The sequence below is a fragment of the Camellia sinensis genome, chromosome 13, assembly GCF_055761805.1.
Source record: "Camellia sinensis isolate YWXY chromosome 13, ASM5576180v1, whole genome shotgun sequence".
Lineage (NCBI taxonomy): Eukaryota > Viridiplantae > Streptophyta > Magnoliopsida > Ericales > Theaceae > Camellia > Camellia sinensis.
The window spans coordinates 55,679,691-55,700,224 of NC_138973.1; the positions used below are offsets into that span (position 1 = coordinate 55,679,691).

At 38.6% G+C, this 20,534-nt stretch overlaps 1 protein-coding gene across 1 annotated transcript in view; it reads right to left on the minus strand.

The window, feature by feature from the left end:
• Window positions 1-274: 274 nt before the first annotated feature.
• Window positions 275-20,534, minus strand: part of LOC114284843 (2-oxoglutarate-dependent dioxygenase 21, chloroplastic) — a 79,844-nt gene continuing 59,584 nt past the window's right edge. The window contains exons 3-4 of the mRNA XM_082902247.1: window positions 4,551-4,672; window positions 275-789 (exon numbers count right to left, since the gene is read on the minus strand). Of these exons, the coding sequence (XP_082758373.1) occupies window positions 329-789; window positions 4,551-4,672 (583 nt within the window). The 3' untranslated portion in view covers window positions 275-328. The remainder of the gene's footprint in view (window positions 790-4,550; window positions 4,673-20,534) is intronic.

A 20,534-nucleotide genomic window follows, 5' to 3' on the forward strand; every position in this document is an offset into this window, starting at 1 on the left:
AGCACATCCATGGCCATAGTAATACATAGTGAAAACATGACATGTATATTTATTATACTAGAAGGTGTCCTACGAAAATCAATCAGCTGATATTTTATTGATTGACAAAAACAAAATTGTAGATGAAGAGAAAAAAGAAAACTCAAGAAAAAACTCTGACAAATCTTTCACTTTTGTAGGCTTTATGTAATAGAGTAGATACCATTGCTAAATGCTAATACAATGCAAGTGAAAACACAATTTGTATGCATATCATTTCTATAAAAGTACACAATACAATGTCAATCAAGCAGTAGAATTTGAGACCACATCATCTATCACAAATATGTCAATTCAATCTAAGAGTCTCAATGAAGGTTTTTTCTTTTTTAGAATAGAGATGGTTGATGTAGTCTTGGAAGCTACTTCCTCTGTACCCTTTTGGGTGCTCTTCATCCATCAGCTCTGGAGCAGGCTCAACCACTTCATCCATGGCTAGATTGTGAAAACTAGCTATGGACAGCCTGGTTTCATCTGTGCTCGGGACTGCACGGTGTAACACACTCTTGTAGATACCATTGCTCAATACTTGTAGATGATCTCCAACAAGGACTACCAAGGTGCCCTTCATCTCAGGGACAACCCTCCAAGCACCGTCACCACCACTGCTACTGCCACTGGTGTCCACGACATGAAGGCTTGAGCAACTTTGGAGGAGAATTGTGATGATGCTATGATCTGTATGAGACACTACACCAATCTTGACATTTGTTTGGGAACTTGGTGGGTAGCTATTGATGCCCATCATTTGTGTTAAACCCACTAAACCTAACCCACTACTACCTACCACACACACTCACCTCCTCACCTAACCTACCACTACCACCTCCACTTCATCCCCTACCACTTCACCTACTACCTTCTTCTCTTCTATATATTTGATCATTGTAAACATAACAAAATATCAATATACACAACAATCTTGTAATACACAAATCAATCAATAATATACATCAATTTATTTTTACATGGTATCAGAGCTAGGTTAAGAACTTAGTATTTTCGCTTCACCGGCGGGCGGCAGCCTCGCCTTGGCCGCCCGCCGGACCTCTCATCTTCCAACTATTCTCTGATTACTCTCTTCCATTGTTGCCGCAGCTACTCCACCACTGAGCCGAGTAAGCCGGATTTTCATCCATCAAAACCAACACTGAGGCTCTTATTCTGTTCAAGAAGACGATAGAGAACGATCCGAAACAAGTGACTCAACTCGATCTCAACCAACCCAGGTACCATCTTGCTTTGCACTCCCTTGAGGACCACTGCCTTCAGCCGTGATTCGACCAACACCACCTCGCTGCCGTCATCCACTTCTCCACCACCACCTGCAGCTTCATCTCCGCCGCTGACATCTCTCTCTCCCTGCACCAGCCACCGACGGACCACTCCTCTCCGCCTGCCTCAACAGCACCACAATGTGTTTGACCATCTGCTCCAACCAGCCCACCTCTGTCCATTGCAAATCTCACAGGCAACTTTTTGTAAATCGACATCATGCACTACCTGGTTAGGTCAGCGAACCGGTTCAGACCCAACTTGTAAGTCCGGTTCTCGGCCTTGTGCTCGTCAATGAACCTGAGCACCACCATGGTTTCACCATCTCACTCTGCTCTAGTAAAGCAACAACCACTGGTCCACAACGGAGCTCTACTGAAAGGCAATATCGCAGTCAATCTAATCTAGTACGGCCACTCCACACCAACAGAAACAATGGAGCTTTCATAGTGACCTGTCTGGATCACCTATCTCAATCAATCACTCTCTCCCGTCGCCGGAAACAATGGCTGCCTCGGATCTCGCAAGACCACAGCCGCCATTCGCATCCGCAAGCTCGCCAACGCCTTGCCCAGATTGATGGGAGGAGGGCCAATTGTAATCTTGCTTCTTTAGGTGTTCAAAGATCTAAACCATCTACCCCAAAACAAGCCAGAGAACTTATTGTACAACAGTCTGGTCACGTACCTCTCACGGACTTCGACCTGTCTTGTAGCCTCACTTCCAGGCCTGTCTAGGCCTTGCTCGACGCGAATCCCATTGACGACCTACATGGGGGTGCTCGCCGGCAACATCGCCTGTATCTAACCCGCTTGAATCTGGGTTTGAATTCTCCAACCATGTCCACTTGCTTGCTTTTCAGATCTCTCATCTGATTCAATTTGCTACTACCCCACGCACACCGAAAGGTATCCAATTTCATGATTATAAAGCTCAGTTGGTGACCCCTTTCACACCCATGTTTCCACTACCCACATACCCACCACACTTTTTTAATATTTCCACCTTTTCCTCTTGTTTTTATTTTTATTTATGTTTATGTTTTTTTTTTTTTCATCACCCACCTAGGCGTGTCTCTTAGGGGTGCTTATTTTATTTATTTTTATCTCTTCTTTTTGAGCATTACACAACTGCACCAGCACATTCGCTTTCCATAATCAAGTACCGGCATCACTCCATTTTCCAGTTCCAAAAAAAAAAAAAAAAAAAACACAACATTCATTCCAGTTGCTTTTTTTGCATTACCACACCTACCATTCGAGTTTGCCAAACACACTTGTTTTATTCATATCAGGGATTCACCCCGCTCACACTTTTCCACAAAAACAAAAAAACAAAAAAAAAAAAAAATAAAATAAAATAAAAAAAACCAACAAACCAAACAACCACATCCACAGGTGGGATTTTTCTCTACTCTGCCGCCGGTCTTTTCTTCTTGCCTCCGTCCTGGGCGGTCCTTGCCGGTGTTGCCTCCGTATTTCCCACTCCACTGGGCACGATCACCCCTTCTTGCTCCTCCACTGTAGCATATGGCGGCCCTCCAAATCGGAACATCACGGTGGCCTTCCGCTTCAGCTCCTTGTTTTCTGCCCTTAGCACGCTTATCTCTGCTCGCGCATCCTTATACATGCGTTGGAGCAGAGCCAGCTGGGAGTTTAACTGTTGCACCTCATTTGTCCTACTCTGCAGCCGGTGCGACAGATTTGTAACCGCCGTCATGGACTCCACACATGTCTTCAACGTATACTGATTGGCCTCCACATCCGACTGCACCGCCATTTTTTGCTCCACAGACCGCATCAGAAAGTTCAGCGGAGCAAACCCAGCAGTGTTTGGTTGAGGTTCACTGGCCACCGCACCAGTTCTCTCTCCTGTGGACTCGTTGAGGTCGGGAAAGAGGGTGAGCAGCCCGCGGGACGACGAAGCCATTTTCTGGGCAACAGCAACAGAGTGTTACAGACTATCTCTCTCAGCAAAACGACCTCTCTTTCTCAGCAAAATGCAGAATTTTTCAGAGGTTTCTCTCAGTTTTTCTGTCTCAGTTTCTGCCTCCTCCGCTTCGGTTTATAAAGACCATGACACAGAGACAGCCACGCGCATCGCGCGTCTCTTGACGCCGACAACCTGGCACGCCTTTTCATGGCACGCCTTTTCATGACTCGGGCACGCCTTTTGATGGCACGCCTTTTGATGGCACACCTTTTGAGGGCTCGATATCTACATCCATGTCTATCTTTTGGGCAGCCTATATACACACTCATACAGTGTCTTCTCCACCGGTCAGCTTTATCAATCCCTTTTCAACCTCAAATAGGTTTCTATCTTCACACTTATTTGAGTTTGAGGGGGGGTTATACACAGTATCATGTATAAGTCGCTCATGGCGCACTCCCTAAGTCACCCCCTTGGTGCACCACCACAATCTTCTACAACGGTCCGACATGACCCCATAAACTGTCCTTCTACATCGGTCCGACATGACCCCATAAACTGTCTTCTACAACGGTCTGACACGACCACACAGTGTCTGCTTCAAACGGTCCGACATGACCCCGTAAACTGTCTGCTACAACGGTCCGACATGACCCCGTAAACTGTCCTGCTACATCGGTCCGACATGACCCCGTAAACTGTCTTCTACAACGGTCCGACATGACCCCGTAAACTGTCCTGCTACAACGGTCCGACATGACCCCGTAAACTGTCCTGCTACATCGGTCCGATATGACCCCGTAAACTGTCTTCTACAACGGTCCGACATGACCCCGTAAACTGTCATGCTACAACGGTCCGACATGACCCCGTAAACTGTCTTCTACATCTGACACGACCACACAGTGTCTGCTTCAACGGTCCGACATGACCCCGTAAACTGTCTGCTACAACGGTCTGACACGACCATACCGTGTCTCCTATCCTGTTTTATTTTATTTATCAGTTTATTTTTTTCTGTTTTGTAACTCTCTCCAAACTCAAGTTGGTTTGTGTCTAACCTCCTTGAGTTTGAGGGGGGCTGTTAAACCCACTAAACCTAACCCACTACTACCTACCACACACACTCACCTCCTCACCTAACCTACCACTACCACCTCCACTTCATCCCCTACCACTTCACCTACTACCTTCTTCTCTTCTATATATTTGATCATTGTAAACATAACAAAATATCAATATACACAACAATCTTGTAATACACAAATCAATCAATAATATACATCAATTTATTTTTACAATTCGGAATCCTTGCTCCAATTTGTCTCTTAGGTATGTCGGAGCCAAGTTTAAGCTCTCCATAATGGCTCCAAGTACTTCAATGCTTAGTTTCATCACCTCCTTGGTGTACATTTCCATCTTTTCTCTGTCATATTATCATAAGTTTCTTGGTGAGTTCGGTTATAATAAAAGAGAAGGAAAGTGTGGGACAGAGAAAACATTTGAACTTTGGAAAGTGTAAGAAAAGTTGAACTTTACGTACAACCTACAGGCTATATCACTATGCTTATTTGGCTTTCAGTGTGTCTCTCTCTCTCTTTCCAAATAATGCAGGGAAATTTCAGTTTTTTTTTTTTTTTTTTTTTTTTTTTTTTTTTTTTTGTAAATAATGAAGGGGAATTTCAGTTTTTTTTTTTTTTGGTTGCAAATTTCAGTTTTTTCTCAATTTTAGTACAACTTTTTCTCAAAAAATTCATCTTAAACAAATGCATAAGAAAATAATTTTTTCTTTCACTTTTCTTTATTTCATTTCACTTTATATCACTTCAACTTTATATCATATTTTTTATTCTAATCAAACAAACCTTAGGGATCTATGGAAAATTATATGCTTTTTTCACTTCCTTCACGGATTTAAACAAATGGTCCACCATATCTCCCAAAAAAAAGAAAAGAAAAGAAATGAAAAGAAAGAAGAAGAAGAAGAAAAAATAAAAAAAAAGAGCGACCCATTTTGCTAGATAGAGAGCCACACAGAAAGTGAAGTCTAGTGAAATACTATATAATAGCCATCACATGTTTATTGTAGTGAACCAAATATAAGAATAGACATTCTAATAGAATGATCATTACATTTCAATTCATTCCAGTGAACTAAATACTACCTTAATATAATCACATTCTAACATCCTGGTCCTCCTATAAAAATGTCATATTCTTGAAACAGAGTAAAACAAGTTAATGCACCCACAATATTTAAAATTTTATTATTTTATAATAAAAAAATCCTAACCAAATGCTTGACTTGTATTAACATAGAGATCTTAATACTAATAATGAGTTTTTGAAAATGGAATTTTCATTTCCTCTTTTTTTTTTTCACTCTTGTCATCCAAACGTAACTTAGAGCTTTTCCAATGGCTAGGTTTTTTGACAGCCAAACTAATTTCAAGAATGGAAAGTATTATTGAAGTATACGCTAGGTAAAGTAAAAAAATTAATGCCCAATTAGTACCCATTAATGAATGTTTGGGATGAATTAAATTGGTTACGTACCTAACCTTTGACATTATTGGCACCAAAAATTCGAATTCTATGTCGATAGACATGTCAAAGAGCATGGGCATGAACAATAAAGGTCCAAGAATCGTGGACATGAAGATAGTGGCTTGGAGAGAAGATCAGGGACATAACATGTGGCAATTTCAAAGGAAAAGGAAGCTTTTGACAGTTGCAGCAGTTATAGATCATGGGTAAGTGGAAGCTACCAACAAAAGGGACACGTGGTTGTTTGACATGGCTAGTGGAGGAGAATAAAAGCTGGAAATGCAAAGAGAGAAATGCCTTCAACCCAATTCACAACACTCGTGAAATCTGGGAGTAGCAGTAACTTATCGAGGAGTAGTTCAGTACTTGTACTTAGGAGTAATAGTAGTTTCAGTTCTTGTAACTCATTTTGGACCTGTCAATTGTAATGCTATAAAACTTGTAATTTGATTTTTATAATTAAGTGGTAAGTTTAAGTGTTATTAATCATATTTCTAGTGTGATTATCTCTGTTTCTTCACATTACAACTTCCAAAAAAATCTTTGAATCTGTCAAGGCTTAGCACACCAACCACATTGCTTGATTTGTTTGTTTGTTTGTTTGTGAAAATTGATTTCTCTATCAAATCCGCTTTGTCGATTTAACACAAAATTTTTGCTAACAGGCATTAATACAAAGAGTGGGCCAAGTTTTTAATTACCAAACCAGTATTTACCCTTATACACTAGGCAAAATGATCAAACAAAATACCCAATACGCTTTTTTTTTTCTTCTTTTTAATGTACTTTTGTTAGGCAGAATGCTTACTAGTGTTGGAGGTACTCTAACAATACCTAACCATTGGAGATGAAATTAAAGGTTGAATAATAGAGTAACATTTGTTATGCAATTGTGTCACTTTCAGAACCTCAAAGAATCAATTGAGAATTTGAAGAAACATCATGGGAGCTAATTGTAATGAGGCAAAATGTTACTCCATTTTCAAAGAATCACCATTGTATCTTATTTTCTGATTTTGACTTAGTCAAATATGTCCAGACAATACAAAGTCAATACAGTAATTAAGTAAAATAAATCCCAATTTTTTTTAATTAATTAATAAAATTAATACCTGTAATGAGGAGGACTATTAGGCCATAATACCACAAAATCTTCAAGAGAATGAGCATATAGCTTAAGGAAGTTTTTAAAAAATTGGCCCTCAATTGGACTGTTGCCGTGAACCGTACTGAATCGCACCGGCTTGTATACATCATCAGACATGAGCTCTACCTTGTTTGCAATTGGCATATCAAAGAACTCTGAATTCACATCTAAAGCTCCTTCTATAACCGATTCACTTATCCCATGATTAACAATCAACATCAACATTAACCCACTTCACAAATTAAAAAACAAAAGCATATATGTGCACATACATCCATAGAGAGAGAGAGATGACCTGAAAGCAACCCACTTGTAGGCTTGCTTGGTGGATTTGATTGATGAGTAGAGATTTTGTGTGGGGATCAGTTTGGTGCAGGAGAGAAAAGTCAACTATGGGAACAGTGTGATTGTCATGATCACTAAGATGGGTTTGGGTTGAACTCATTTTTTTTTTTTTTTTGGAAGTAGAAGATCTGTTTGCCTCTGCTCTTCTGTGTGAGCTTAGATTTATATTCAAACCAAATATGGTACCAGCAAGCAGAAGAAGAAGAATCATGTGATTAGGCAGCCATGATTATCACTTTCCTGTATAAAATAACTTAGTTTATAAATTAATGTTACATCATGTCTGAGGGGACTAAATATAAAATGGGTCGGATCCAAACCTTGGGCCGGCCCAATCCATTAGACTCAAGTCCTGAGAAGCAGGGTAAGCACGTGGCCCCGTCAGATTAGCCAAATTACATCATCCACAATTCACCTAAGTCCTCAAGCACTTGGGCCTAGCCTGTAGTGGAAAGGTCAGTTCAGTCACGATGCTGGGCTAGGCCGAGCCGCAGGATCTGATCCTTAGACTGAACCTAAAAGGGGCCGAGCCCATACAAAGATATCTTACTGGGCCAGCCCATTTCTACAAGCAATCTCACAGAGGGCTCAGCCGAGGCACGATGGTACCAAGCCAAAAGAACCCAACAGAGAAACGTGGAAGCTGTGAATGCATGTACATGGAGGGTGCCACCTCAGCTGGTCCCCTCCCCCTAGAATCACAGAAACAGTTGATTGAAGGATTGCGATCTGTTACAAGCATGGTTACAATGAGTATATACACCCCTTGTCAACTACCAGATGGTCCCCCACCTTGGGCAATACTAAAAGGAGACATTGTCGCACAAGGACTCCATGAAACCATCTTGGGCAGCAAGCAAAGAGTTCTATATAAATTACACTGACTTCACACTGAAGGTAACTAAAATTAGCTGAACTATACTCACCAAAACACAACTCCCGGCACTGAGAGAGTATTCCTCATCTTCTCCGATCTTTCACTTGTGAGATCCCGAATATAAAAATAAAGTAAATAATTACATAATAATAATTTTACAATATCAAATATTTTATTGTGAATCTTTAAGTGCGAATTAAATATTATTGGAGGGTCTTTTAATTAATTTTAAACTTAAAATAAATTTATGGTGAAAGTATTTAAGTTAGAGACAAGATTTATTATTTTTTAAAAAAATAGAGGGCAAGTTAGTAAGTATATTTTGTTATAATAATAGTTATATTTTATTTAAATTTATGGGTTAGAAAATAAAATAATATAAAGAGATAATAATTTAGAGGCTTTTGTTTAGATATATAAGGTAACCCTAGGTTGCCTAATTATACAACAACACCAACAGCAGCCACGGGGAGAGAGAGGTTAAGAGAAAAGAAGAAGAAAAAAAAAAGGGGTTGCAAACAAGGAAGAACTTTTGGGTGTGTGGTAGGTCTCTATCTTTATTCTTCTATTTGTTTTTGTTCTTTGTCCTTGCTCTATTATTATTTAGTTCATTGATGAAGAGGTTATAGGTTTGTGTACTTTGTATATATATATATATATATATGTGCTGTTAAGAAATCTAAGGAGTTAAATTCATGTATAAAGAATGGGTGTAATTCTTAGTTCAAAAATTTTGCACAAAATCACAAACTTTAAAAATCAAGAAACTATATCAAATGGATGAATTTTAAATTGAAATTTTTACAGTAGATTAATTACATATTGAATTGCATATCTGAATTTTCTCATAATTTTTGGGAGTCAAAATCTATATTAACTGCGGCGTTCAAATCTGTCCAGAAAGTGGTTTAAATAGTAACTTCGGAAGTGTTGTTCTCTTTGGGTATAAATCCGAAAATTATCAAATCAGCATCATTAGAACCGGTTACGAGTTTAGTTTCATATAATTTTGGCCTTGCATTGATTGCTCGTATATACTAAGAGAACCATTAATTTCTTTAAAGTGCTGTAGAAAACAACCTATTTGGGCATAATTAATTGTAAATAATTATTTTGATAAGCAAATCAAGTAAAACCAATTGGGTTTGAAACTTAGGATATATTAGTTGATATCTGGAGGATTTTGGAATTTTTCGAATAGTGTAGAGTGGATTTTGCAATTTTCAAAGTTAGCGAATAAATTGGGAAAACTTGTTTAAAACTTTTTTTTATCTTAAAGTTACTTTTAGTTAAGTTTTGATCGGAACCATGTCTTGGGTAAATTTAGACCTTGAAGAAAATGAACTTAGGTAATATTTAAGAGTAATGGTGAGTTGGATTGAGTCGTGTTAGTGCGCTTTAGTTTGAGATTACTTAATTCCTATTCTTTAGTATTTTTGTTAAATTAGTAGTGACGTGTAGTCTTCATACTTGGTTCAGGGCACTAGTTGGACTTTCACACTCTATTCGAGGGTTTCATTATTCTGTTTCCAAGTGAGTAGTTTCATGCTACATATTTTTATAAATGTTTCCCTACCCTAAACTGTTGGAAAATTTAATTGTTGTTTCAGGACTAAACTGTTTTGGTAAATTATTATATTATCAATGGAATTAAATTATTTCTGAAACATGTGTGAACTTGGCATACTGTAAACTTTTTGTTTTGGTCTCATGTTTATAATGGTGAACTATCATGATTTGTGAAACTGATGTGTATTGATTATTGGGACGATCTGTGTATTTTAGTCTAGGGAAATTATTCCACTGTATGTGGTGACTTTGGCCACTAGGGAACAGATCCGGGTTGGGCTGTGATGACTCTAGTGCTCAACGATTGTAAGGAAAAGACCTAGGTTAAGATAGGTGACCTTCAATCGGATCGTCGTAGAGAAAAGGCCTGGGTTGCCATCCTGAGGATGACTCTTAGTTCGATATTAGATCCAACGGGGCTTATAGCCTTGAGAATTGTGTGGCATGTTACTTGTTATTTCTTAGTACCCAGAAAATTATTGGTGTTCATATTTTAATCTGTTTTAAGTAGAAAATATCATTTATCATGTTCTTGAGAGACACAAGTATTTTAACTGTTGAACTGTGGAACCTTCTTTTTGAAACAGATTGTCTTTACCAAATTGTATGACAATCTAGTTTCTGTGATATATATCTTATTTTGGAATTGAACCCTGTTTTCAAAATTGTATTTACTATCCATGTTGCTACTCACTGAGCTATCAACTGACTTAGTTGTTTATCATTTCCAGGTGTTAGAAGGACTTAGCATGGACACATGGTGTAGAGGAGACTCAATTGCATGGACCTCTAGGACATTCATTTTATTTTTTTTTAGTTTTATGTCGAGTTTTGTGCATATGTTGTGGTTGGGTTTGATTTGGAATTATTTTATTTTGTGGGCGGTTTGTGTCCCATTTAGTATATTTGTTTGGAAGTTGGTTGTGGTTGGTTTTACCATTTATACTTGTGACATGTCAGTGGGTTGGGTTTTGATTTATTTATTTCTGGGCTATCGTCACATTTATTCTTTATGATTTTGGATTCATGTTTAAGGCTTACGTGTGCCTTGAGCTAAGGCCCTATGGGCCACGACCGGTTATACCCAGGTTTGGGGTGTGACAATTGTGGTATCGGAGCTATAGGTTTATCGAGTTACATGTCTTGCATTTCATCATTTAGACAAGGTCCGAGTCCCTATAGTCCTTAGTAGTGTGTGCTTGAGTTAGTTTTGTTTAAACTAGTGTTGAATCTTTCTTGATTTCATTTTGAAGGTTAAGAGTTGGTACCTAGATATCTATTTGGATTGTCTATTCTTTGTGAGCCTTTGGATGCATGTATTGCTCTGTCTACTCCATTAGGAGAAATAGTAGTGTTAGGAGATGTCTATAGATCTTGTGAGGTAAACTTGGATGGTAGGATTGTTTTGGTATTTCCTTAGAGGTGAAGGATTTTGATGTGATTTTGGGGATGGATTGGTTGACGAAGCATCATGTCTCTGTTGATTATTTTAGAAAGATGGTAGTTTTTTCTATACTGGGGCAACATGAGTTTTTCTTTCAGGGAGATAGGAAAAGGTCTTCTATTTATTTTATTTTTTCCTTTCTAGCTAACCGAATGTTGAGAAAAGGATGTCATGGTTATTTAGCTTGTGTGGTGAGTATCGAACTACCAGAATAGAAGTTAGAGGAGTTTCCTGTAGTGAGTGATTTTGTTGATGTTTTTCTAAAGGATCTACTTGGACTTCCTCTAGACCGTGGGATAGAATTTTTCATTAACTTGGTCCTTGACACAACACTTATTTCTAAAGTGCCTTATAGAATGGCACCGTTGGAGTTGAGGGAGTTACAAACTCAGTTACAGGAGTTGTTAGAAAAAGGTTTTATTAGGCCTAGTATTTCACCTTGGAGAGCACCTATATTGTTTGTGAGGAAGAAGGATGGGTCTATGAGATCGTGTACTGATTATAGGGAATTGAACAAAGTCATAGTGAAGAATAGGTAACCTTCGCCATGCGTTGATGACCTATTTGACCAATTGCAAGGAGCTCAGGTATTCTCTAAGATTGACTTAAGGTCAGGCTAGTTGAAGGTAAAGAATAAAGATATTCCTAACACAACTTTTAGAACCCGTTATAGGCATTATGAGTTCTTGGTGATGCCTTTTGGTCTCACAAATGCACTAGCTGCATTCATGGATTTGATGAACAGAGTATTTAAACCCCAACTGGATAAATTTGTAGTAGTGCTTATTGATGACATCCTAATTTATTTGAGGAGTAAAGAGGAGCATGAGCAATATTTGAGGGTAATATTTTAGATCCTTAGGGAGAAGAGACTGTATGCAAAATTTAAGAAGTGTGAATTTTGGTTGAGCAGTGTATTCTTTTTGGGTCATGTGGTGAATAAAGATGGGGTATTTGTGGATAGCGCGAAGGTGACAGCAATTGTTGATTGGCCACGACCTACTTCTGTGACAGAGGTATGCAGCTTTCTAGAGCTTGTTGGATATTACAGACGGTTTGTGGAAGGATTCTTCCATATTGCTTTGCCACTTACCAATCTCACTAAGAAAGGGGTCAAGTTTGAGTGGAATGATGATTGTGAGCGTAGCTGCCAAGAGTTTAAACAAAGATTGACATTTGCTCTAATCCTTGCCTTACCGGCAGATGAGGGTGGTTTTGTGATTTATAGTGATGCTTCACGACAGGGTTTAGGATGTGTGGTCATTTAGCATGGGAAGGTGATTGCTTATGCATCACGACAGTTGAAAGTACATGAGAGAAATTATCCTACGCACGAGTTGGAGTTAGCAGCAGTGATTTTTACTTTTAAGATTTGGTGACATTATTTGTATGGAGTCATGTGAGATTTACACAAATCATAAGAGTTTGAAGTATATTTTCACACAGAATGAGCTAAATTTGAGGCAAAGAAGATGGCTTGAGTTGCTAAAAGATTACGATGTGAATATTTTGTATCATTCGGGGAAGGCAAATATGGTTGTAGATGCCTTGAGTGGGAAGGTCGCAGTTGGAGATGTAGCTGCTTTGTCTATTGAGAGTTGTTTGGTGGAAGACATGAGACGTTTGAGGCTTGAGGTTGTTACGCCTGGTGATAGGGCTTATTGTAGTCAATTGACAATTCAGCCGACCTTGAGAGATCGAATTCGTTTAGCTCAAGAGATTGACCCCCAGTGTGAGCGTATTAAAGGAGAGATGACAGAGGGTAAGCATGCAGATTTTGTGGTTAGTGATAATGGATTGCTTAGATTTCGTAGCCAAATTTGTGTTCTTGTTGGTGGTGATTTGAGGAAGGAGATTATGACGGAGGCATATAGTTCTAGTTATAGCATTCATCCTGGAAGCACTAAGACGTATCGGGATCTTCATGAACATTTTTGGTGGAATGGTATAAAAGGAGATATTGTAGAATTTGTGGCTCAGTGTTTGGTGTGTCAACAGGTTAAAGTAGAACATCAGAAACCCGTGGGGAAACTACAACCCTTACCTATACTAGAGTAGAAGTGGGATCATATTACCATGGATTTCGTGTGCGGATTACCTCGTACTAGGAGTAACCACGATGCAGTTTGGGTAGTCGTAAAAGGAGATATTGTAGAATTTGTGGCTCAGTGTTTGGTGTGTCAACAGGTTAAAGTAGAACATCAGAAACCCGTGGGGAAACTAAAACCCTAACCTATACTAGAGTAGAAGTGGGATCATATTACCATGGATTTCGTGTGCGGATTACCTCGTACTAGGAGTAACCACGATGCAGTTTGGGTAGTTGCAGATGAACTATTCTCTAGCTCGATTTGCACAGTTGTATATGAAGGAGATTGTTAGATTGCATGGTGCACCTATGTCAATAGTGTCAGATCGGGACCCTCGTTTTGTGTCTAAGTTTTGGGGTGCATTACAATCAGCTATGAGTACTTGGTTAAATTTTAGTTCAGTTTATCACCTTCAGACAGATGGGCAATCGGAGAGGACTATTCAAACCCTTGAAGATATGTTGAGGGCTTGTGCTTTGGAGTGGAGAGGTAATTGGAATGATTATTTGCCGCTCATCGAGTTTGCGTATAATAATAGTTATCATTCTAGTTTGGGAGTAGCTCCTTATGAGGCTTTATATGGGAGGAAGTGTAGGTCTCCTTTGTGTTGGTATGAGGTTGGTGAGAGGCAAATGTTGAGACTTGATTTGGTGGAGGATGCTACACAGAAAATTATCACCATCAGAGAGAGAATATTGACTGCTCAGAGTGGACAAAAAAAAAGTTATGCTGATCATCGTAAGAGAGATTTAGACTTTCATGTTGGGGATATGGTATTCTTGAAAGTATCACCATGGAAAGAAGTCATTAGGTTTGGAAAGAAAGGAAAGCGTCATGACCCAAACCCGCCCCTGTAGGTTTAGCATCATTACCGACCAATAATCCGTGGATTACCAAAGGCCTTTTAACAGATAAGCACATAATAAGGGGCTACAGAAGCAATTATACAAAATAGACAAGGTCCAATGAGCTGTGATAACATACATGGGACAGAAGATTTCAAAACTTGCATATACATAAGCGTGTCGGTCGAAGGACATCAATATTTACAAAACATTTACAAAAGTGTAATTCCTAGGACCCAACTTTACAAAACAGACAGAGACTAGCACAAGTACAAAAATAGCCATGTAACTAGACTTCGATTGGAACCTCCTCGGGAGGCACAACGGTTGGCTGACAAAAATAGAAATGAAGGCCGTCAACTCTGGCCCTTATCACGCGCTGGCTCACCTACATACATAATATAAACTGTGAGCGAAAGCTTAGTGAACAATAACAGAGTAAAAGGGTTTCAATGAATGAGTCCGAACAGATTCAGAAATCATAATTTAGTTTCGTATCAAATTCATAATTTGTCCAGATCATATACAGAAATCATGAGGTCTACTTAAGTATACGTGATACATCCATTAGCATTAACAGAGCAGATACAGAACAGATGCAGACACGTGAGGGTTACGAATAACCAGTTCCATAAAGGAACCTCCGGATCCAGGTAATAGAGAATAAACACGCTGAGCCCCATGATGGAGCCTCCGGTACGGGTAACAGAGTGCAGACATATTAAGTTCCATGATGGAACCTCCGATACCGGGTAACAGCCAACAAATATCACATGATGCTAAGGATGTCACGAATACATATTAGAAATTGGACAATCATTCCTTGTATAGAACACATCATTTCAGAAAACAGATCTTAATTCATCACACAGAAAAATAAGTAAAGTTGAACATAACTTTACTATGTTATTACTCACAGTTGGCCTAGAGACAGATAGATGGAGCAGATTGGTCAAACGGTACGCGGCACGTGACCTACATAACACATAGCAGACACACACTTGAAACACACGTTCTAATTGTACATAACTTACTTCGTTGGCTCTTAGTGTTCTTCTAACCTTTAATCCTCATTACGGAATCTTAAGCATGGCCTAGGAATGCCTAGGATGGAATGAGGATGCAAGAATGCATTGGAAAACATTTCTTGAAACTTGCTGAAAATAAGGTCCACGCTCGAGCGTGGCTTTTCCTGCTCGAGCGGACATGCAGATAATGAAGCTCCGCTCGAGTGTGACTTTCCTCACTTGAGCGGACTGCAAACTAGAAAAAGTACTAGTTACATGTTTTTCATGCTCGACGGACGCTTGACCTCCGCTTGAGCGTGAGACTCAGATCTTCGCTCGAGCTTAGATCTCCTGGCTCAAGCGGACTGCAAAACACAAGAACTTCTGGATATATGCATTTCACGCTCGAGCGTAACCATCGTCGCTCGAGCAGAAGCGCATGTACTCAGAGTTCACGCTTGAGCGTAAAATTCCCCGCTCGAGCATGGATCAAATTTCTGGAAATTCCAGATTTGATCACCAAGCTCAAATTCAACTTTGAAGCATCCAAAACTCATTTTTTCCTGGGCCAAAACTTGGGGGAAATACATGAAACTCATAACAAAACATGTTTAAAGAATTATAACAAGAAATCATGGCCCAAAGGCTTGTCAATTGTACAAGAATTCAACTTTAAACTCAAAATTAATTCATGAACATAACATGCAAGAACTTCCATGAATTCAAACACTCCAAAACATAATCAAACTTGGTAATTTAATGGAAAACATGATGAATGACCAAGATGTAAGTGAGGTTAACACATGCATGAAAGAAACCTTTGAAATCATGCTCAAAATGTGAAGAAATGCACATGGATGCATGAATTCACTCTTAATTCCACTCTTGTAGCTCAATTCCCATGTTAATCCACCTAACACCATTAATTTCATGCTCTAATAAACCAAACTGCAAGGCTAGAGATTGACATTCTTACCTAGGGATCTCAATTCCTTATGCTAGAGATGGTCTTGAGTGATCTTCCAAGTTTTCCTAGCAATTCCCTCCTTGTGAATTCAATCTTCAAGCTCTACACCAATTCTCCATTCTCTCACTTTCTCACCCGTTTGTCTCTCTTGGGCAAGCACAAAATGTGATGGAATCAAGAAAAAGGAGTGAGTGGGCTCCAAGTGGTGCCTCAAATAGGCTTGGATACAAAGAAGATTAATTGAGCTTAATTGGTGCACATTAATTTAATCTAATTTAATCATTCCAAACTGAATTTTAATTAGACCTACCATAAAATTCTATAAATCCTAATTAGCACATAAATCAAGTCAATTTCTGATTCGAACGTCGATAAGGCTTTCAATTCGCAAATCAAAACTAAAACATGAACAGATCTTTCTACACCGAACAGATAGAGACACAAAATAATGCAATACACATGCAAATTAATTCCAAATCCCTCCTAAATTACTGTTAGGCATAATTAAGTACGGATTAACGTTAATCATAGGTCGAGGTTGTTATAGAAAGTTGAGTCCTAGATACATTGGTCCATTTGAGGTATTGGAGAAGGTTGGTGAGGTTGCGTACCGTGTAGCTCTAACCCCCTAGGTTGGCAGGAGTGCATAATGTGTTTCACGTGTCTATGCTGAGGAAATATGTGCACAGTCCGTTGCATGTGATAGATTATGAGCCACTTCAGATTAGAGAGGATTTTTCGTATGAGGAGATGCCTATTCAGATTTTGGATTCGAAAGAGAAAATGTTACGTACAAAGGCCAATAAATTGGTTAAGGTACTGTGGTGTAATTATCTAGTTGAAGCGGCGACTTGGGAACGCGAGGACGAAATGCACGAGAAGTAGCCACATCTATTTTCATGATTTACTCAAGTTAGTTTTGAGGACGAAACTTTTGTTTTAGGGGGGGAGAATGTGAGAACCCGAATATAAAAATAAAGTAAATATTTACATAATAATAATTTTACAATCTCAAATATTTTATTGTGAATCTTTAAGTGCGAATTAAATATTATTGGAGGGTCTTTTAATTAATTTTAAACTTAAAATAAATTTATGATGAAAGTATTTAATTTAGAGGCAAGATTTGTTATTTAAAAAAAAAATAGAGGGCAAGTTAGTAAGTATATTTTGTTATAATAATAGTTATATTTTATTTAAATTTATGGGTTAGAAAATAAAATAATATAAAGAGATAATAATTTAGAGGCTTTTGTTTAGATATATAAGGTAACCCTAGGTTGCCTAATACATTATACAACAACACCAACAGCAGCCACGGGGATAGAGAGGTTAAGAGAAAAGAAGAAGAAAAAAAAAGGGGTTGCAAACAAGGAAGAACTTTTGGGTGTGTAGTAGGTCTCTATCTTTATTCTTCTATTTGTTTTTGTTCTTTGTCCTTGCTCTATTATTATTTAGTTCATTGATGAAGAGGTTATAGGTTTGTGTACTTTGTATATATATATATATATATATATATGTGCTGTTAAGAAATCTGAGGAGTTAAATTCATGTATAAAGAATGAGTGTAATTCTTAGTTCAAAAATTTTGCACAGAATCACAAACTTTAAAAATCAAGAAACTATATCAAATGGATGAATTTTAAATTGAAATTTCTACAGTAGATTAACTACATATTGAATTGCATATCTGAATTTTCTCATAATTTTTGGGAGTCAAAATCTATATTAACTGCGGCGTTCAAATCTGTCCAGAAAGTGGTTTAAATAGTAACTTCGGAAGTGTTGTTCTCTTTGGGTATAAATCCGAAAATTATCAAATTAGCATCATTAGAACCGGTTACGAGTCTAGTTTCATATAATTTTGGCCTTGCATCGATTGCTCATATATACTAAGAGAACCATTAATTTCTTTAAAGTGCTGTAGAAAACAACCTGTTTGGGCATAATTAATTGTAAATAATTATTTTGATAAGCAAATCAAGTAAAACCAATTGGGTTTGAAACTTAGGATATATTAGTTGATATCTGGAGGATTTTGGAATTTTTCGAATAGTGTAGAGTGGATTTTGTAATTTTCAAAGTTAGCGAATAAATTGGGAAAACTTGTTTAAAACTTTTTTTAATCTTAAAGTTACTTTTAGTTAAGTTTCGATCGGAACCCATGTCTTGGGTAAATTTAGACCTTGAAGAAAATGAACTTAGGTAATATTTAAGAGTAACGGTGAGTTGGATTGAGCCGTGTTAGTGCGCTTTAGTTTGAGGTTACTTAGTTCCTATTCTTTAGTATTTTTTTAAATTAGTAGTGACGTGTAGTCTTCATACTTGGTTCAGGACACTAGTGGGACTTTCATACTCTATTCGAGGGTTTCATTATTCCGTTTCCAGGTGAGTAGTTTCATGCTACATATTTTTATAAATGTTTCCCTACCCTGAACTGTTGGAAAATTTAATTGTTGTTTCAGGACTAAACTGTTTTGGTAAATTATTATATTGTCAATGGAATTAAATTATTTCTGAACCATGTGTGAACTTGGCATGCTGTAAAATTTTTGTTTTGGTCTCATGTTTATAATGGTGAACTACCATGTTTTGTGAAACTGATGTGTATTGATTATTGGGACGATCTGTGTATTTTAGTCTAGGGAAATTATTCCACTGTGTGTGGTGACTCTGACTACTAGGGAATAGATCCGGGTTGGGCCGTGATGACTCTAGTGCTCAACGATTGTAAGGAAAAGACCTAGGTTAAGTTAAGTGACCTTCAATCGGATCGTCTTAGAGAAAAAACCCAGGTTGCCACCTTGAGGATGACTCTTAGTTCGATATTGGATCCAACGGGGCTTATAGCCTTGAGAATTGTGTGGCATGTTACTTGTTATTTTTTGATACCCAGAAAATTATTAGTGTTCATGTTGTAATCTGTTTTAAGTAGAAAATGTCATTTATCATGTTCTTGAGAGACATGGGTATTTTAACTGTTAAACCGTGGAACCTTCTTTTTGAAACAGATTATCTTTACCAAACTGTATGCCAATCTAGTTTATGTGATATATATCTTATTTTGAAATTGAACCCTGTTTTCAAAATTGTATTTACTATCCATGTTGCTACACACTGAGCTATCAGCTGACTTAGTTGTTTATCATTTCCAGGTGTTAGAAGGACTTAGCGTGGACTCATGGCGTAGTGGAGACTCAATTGCATGGACCTCTAGGACATTCATTTATTTTGTTTTAGTTTTATGTCGAGTTTTGTGCATACATTGTGGTTGGGTTTGATTGGGAATTATTTTATTTTGTGGGCGGTTTGTGTCCCATTTAGTATATTTGTTTAGAAGTTGGTTGTGGTTGGTTTTACCATTTATACTTGTGACATGTCAGTGTGTTGGGTTTTGATGTATTTATTTCTGGGCTATTGTCACATTTATTCTTTATGATTTTGGATTCATGTTTAAGGCTTACGTGTGCCTTGGGCTAAGGCCCTGTGGGCCACGGCCGGTTATACCCGGGTTTGGGGTGTGACAACCCACATCAGAGGGGTTATCCAGCCAACCCCGGCCAAGTAGCTCTAACGGTGCTTATTGTTGTAGGGTTTCGATTCCTAGATAGTCTAATTAAGTGCGGAGCTTCGATCCACAATCATCTAGTGTAGTATTTGGTGCGCACAATTGGTGCGGTGAACGTGGACCGGCTTTGTCTCTAAGTTCTATGCTTGATTTCGGTGATGGGGATTGAGGATATCACACATTCGGTACTGACTCCACAAACGGAGAAGACAAAGGATAAAGGCTCAGCACTCCCGATAGTCCTAGAAGAACAAACTAGAAACAACAACCGAACTCCTGAATCCGTTGAGCATCGATTACCCTTCACTGGAGGTTCTTCTCATCATTTTCTACTAGAGAAGGATTACATGGATCAAATTATTGACTCCATGGGAATAGAGATACAGGAACTAAAAGCACAACTCAAAAGGGTGATGGGTGACTCGACGAAAAAGAGGACTGACGTAGAGCCCTCTCGCCTGCGACAGAGAAGCCCATCCCGAGAACCAACAGTGAAGAAGGTTCCCAAAAATGACTTTGGGCAGCAAAGCTCGCCAATCCCGGTACAAAGTGAGGCAGCGAGCAGCCATACTCGAGGCTCACGTCGAAGAAGGGCTAAGAGGCAGAAAACAGCTAACCAGCAGATAGAGTACCCTCCTCAGGATCTTCGTACTTGGCTAATTGGCAACAGACAAAATGAGCAACGGCGAGATCACCTTGACCATACTATCCATCAGAGAGAGCACCGAGCATTGGATCGACTCGTCTCTTCCCCATTCTCCTCAAAAATCATGGCCATGAGACCTCCTAAGAAGTTCACTCCACCAAAGTTCACGTCACACGATGGGAAGTTAAAGCCACTGACGCACATCAGCCATTATTGGTAGATGATGTCCTTATGGA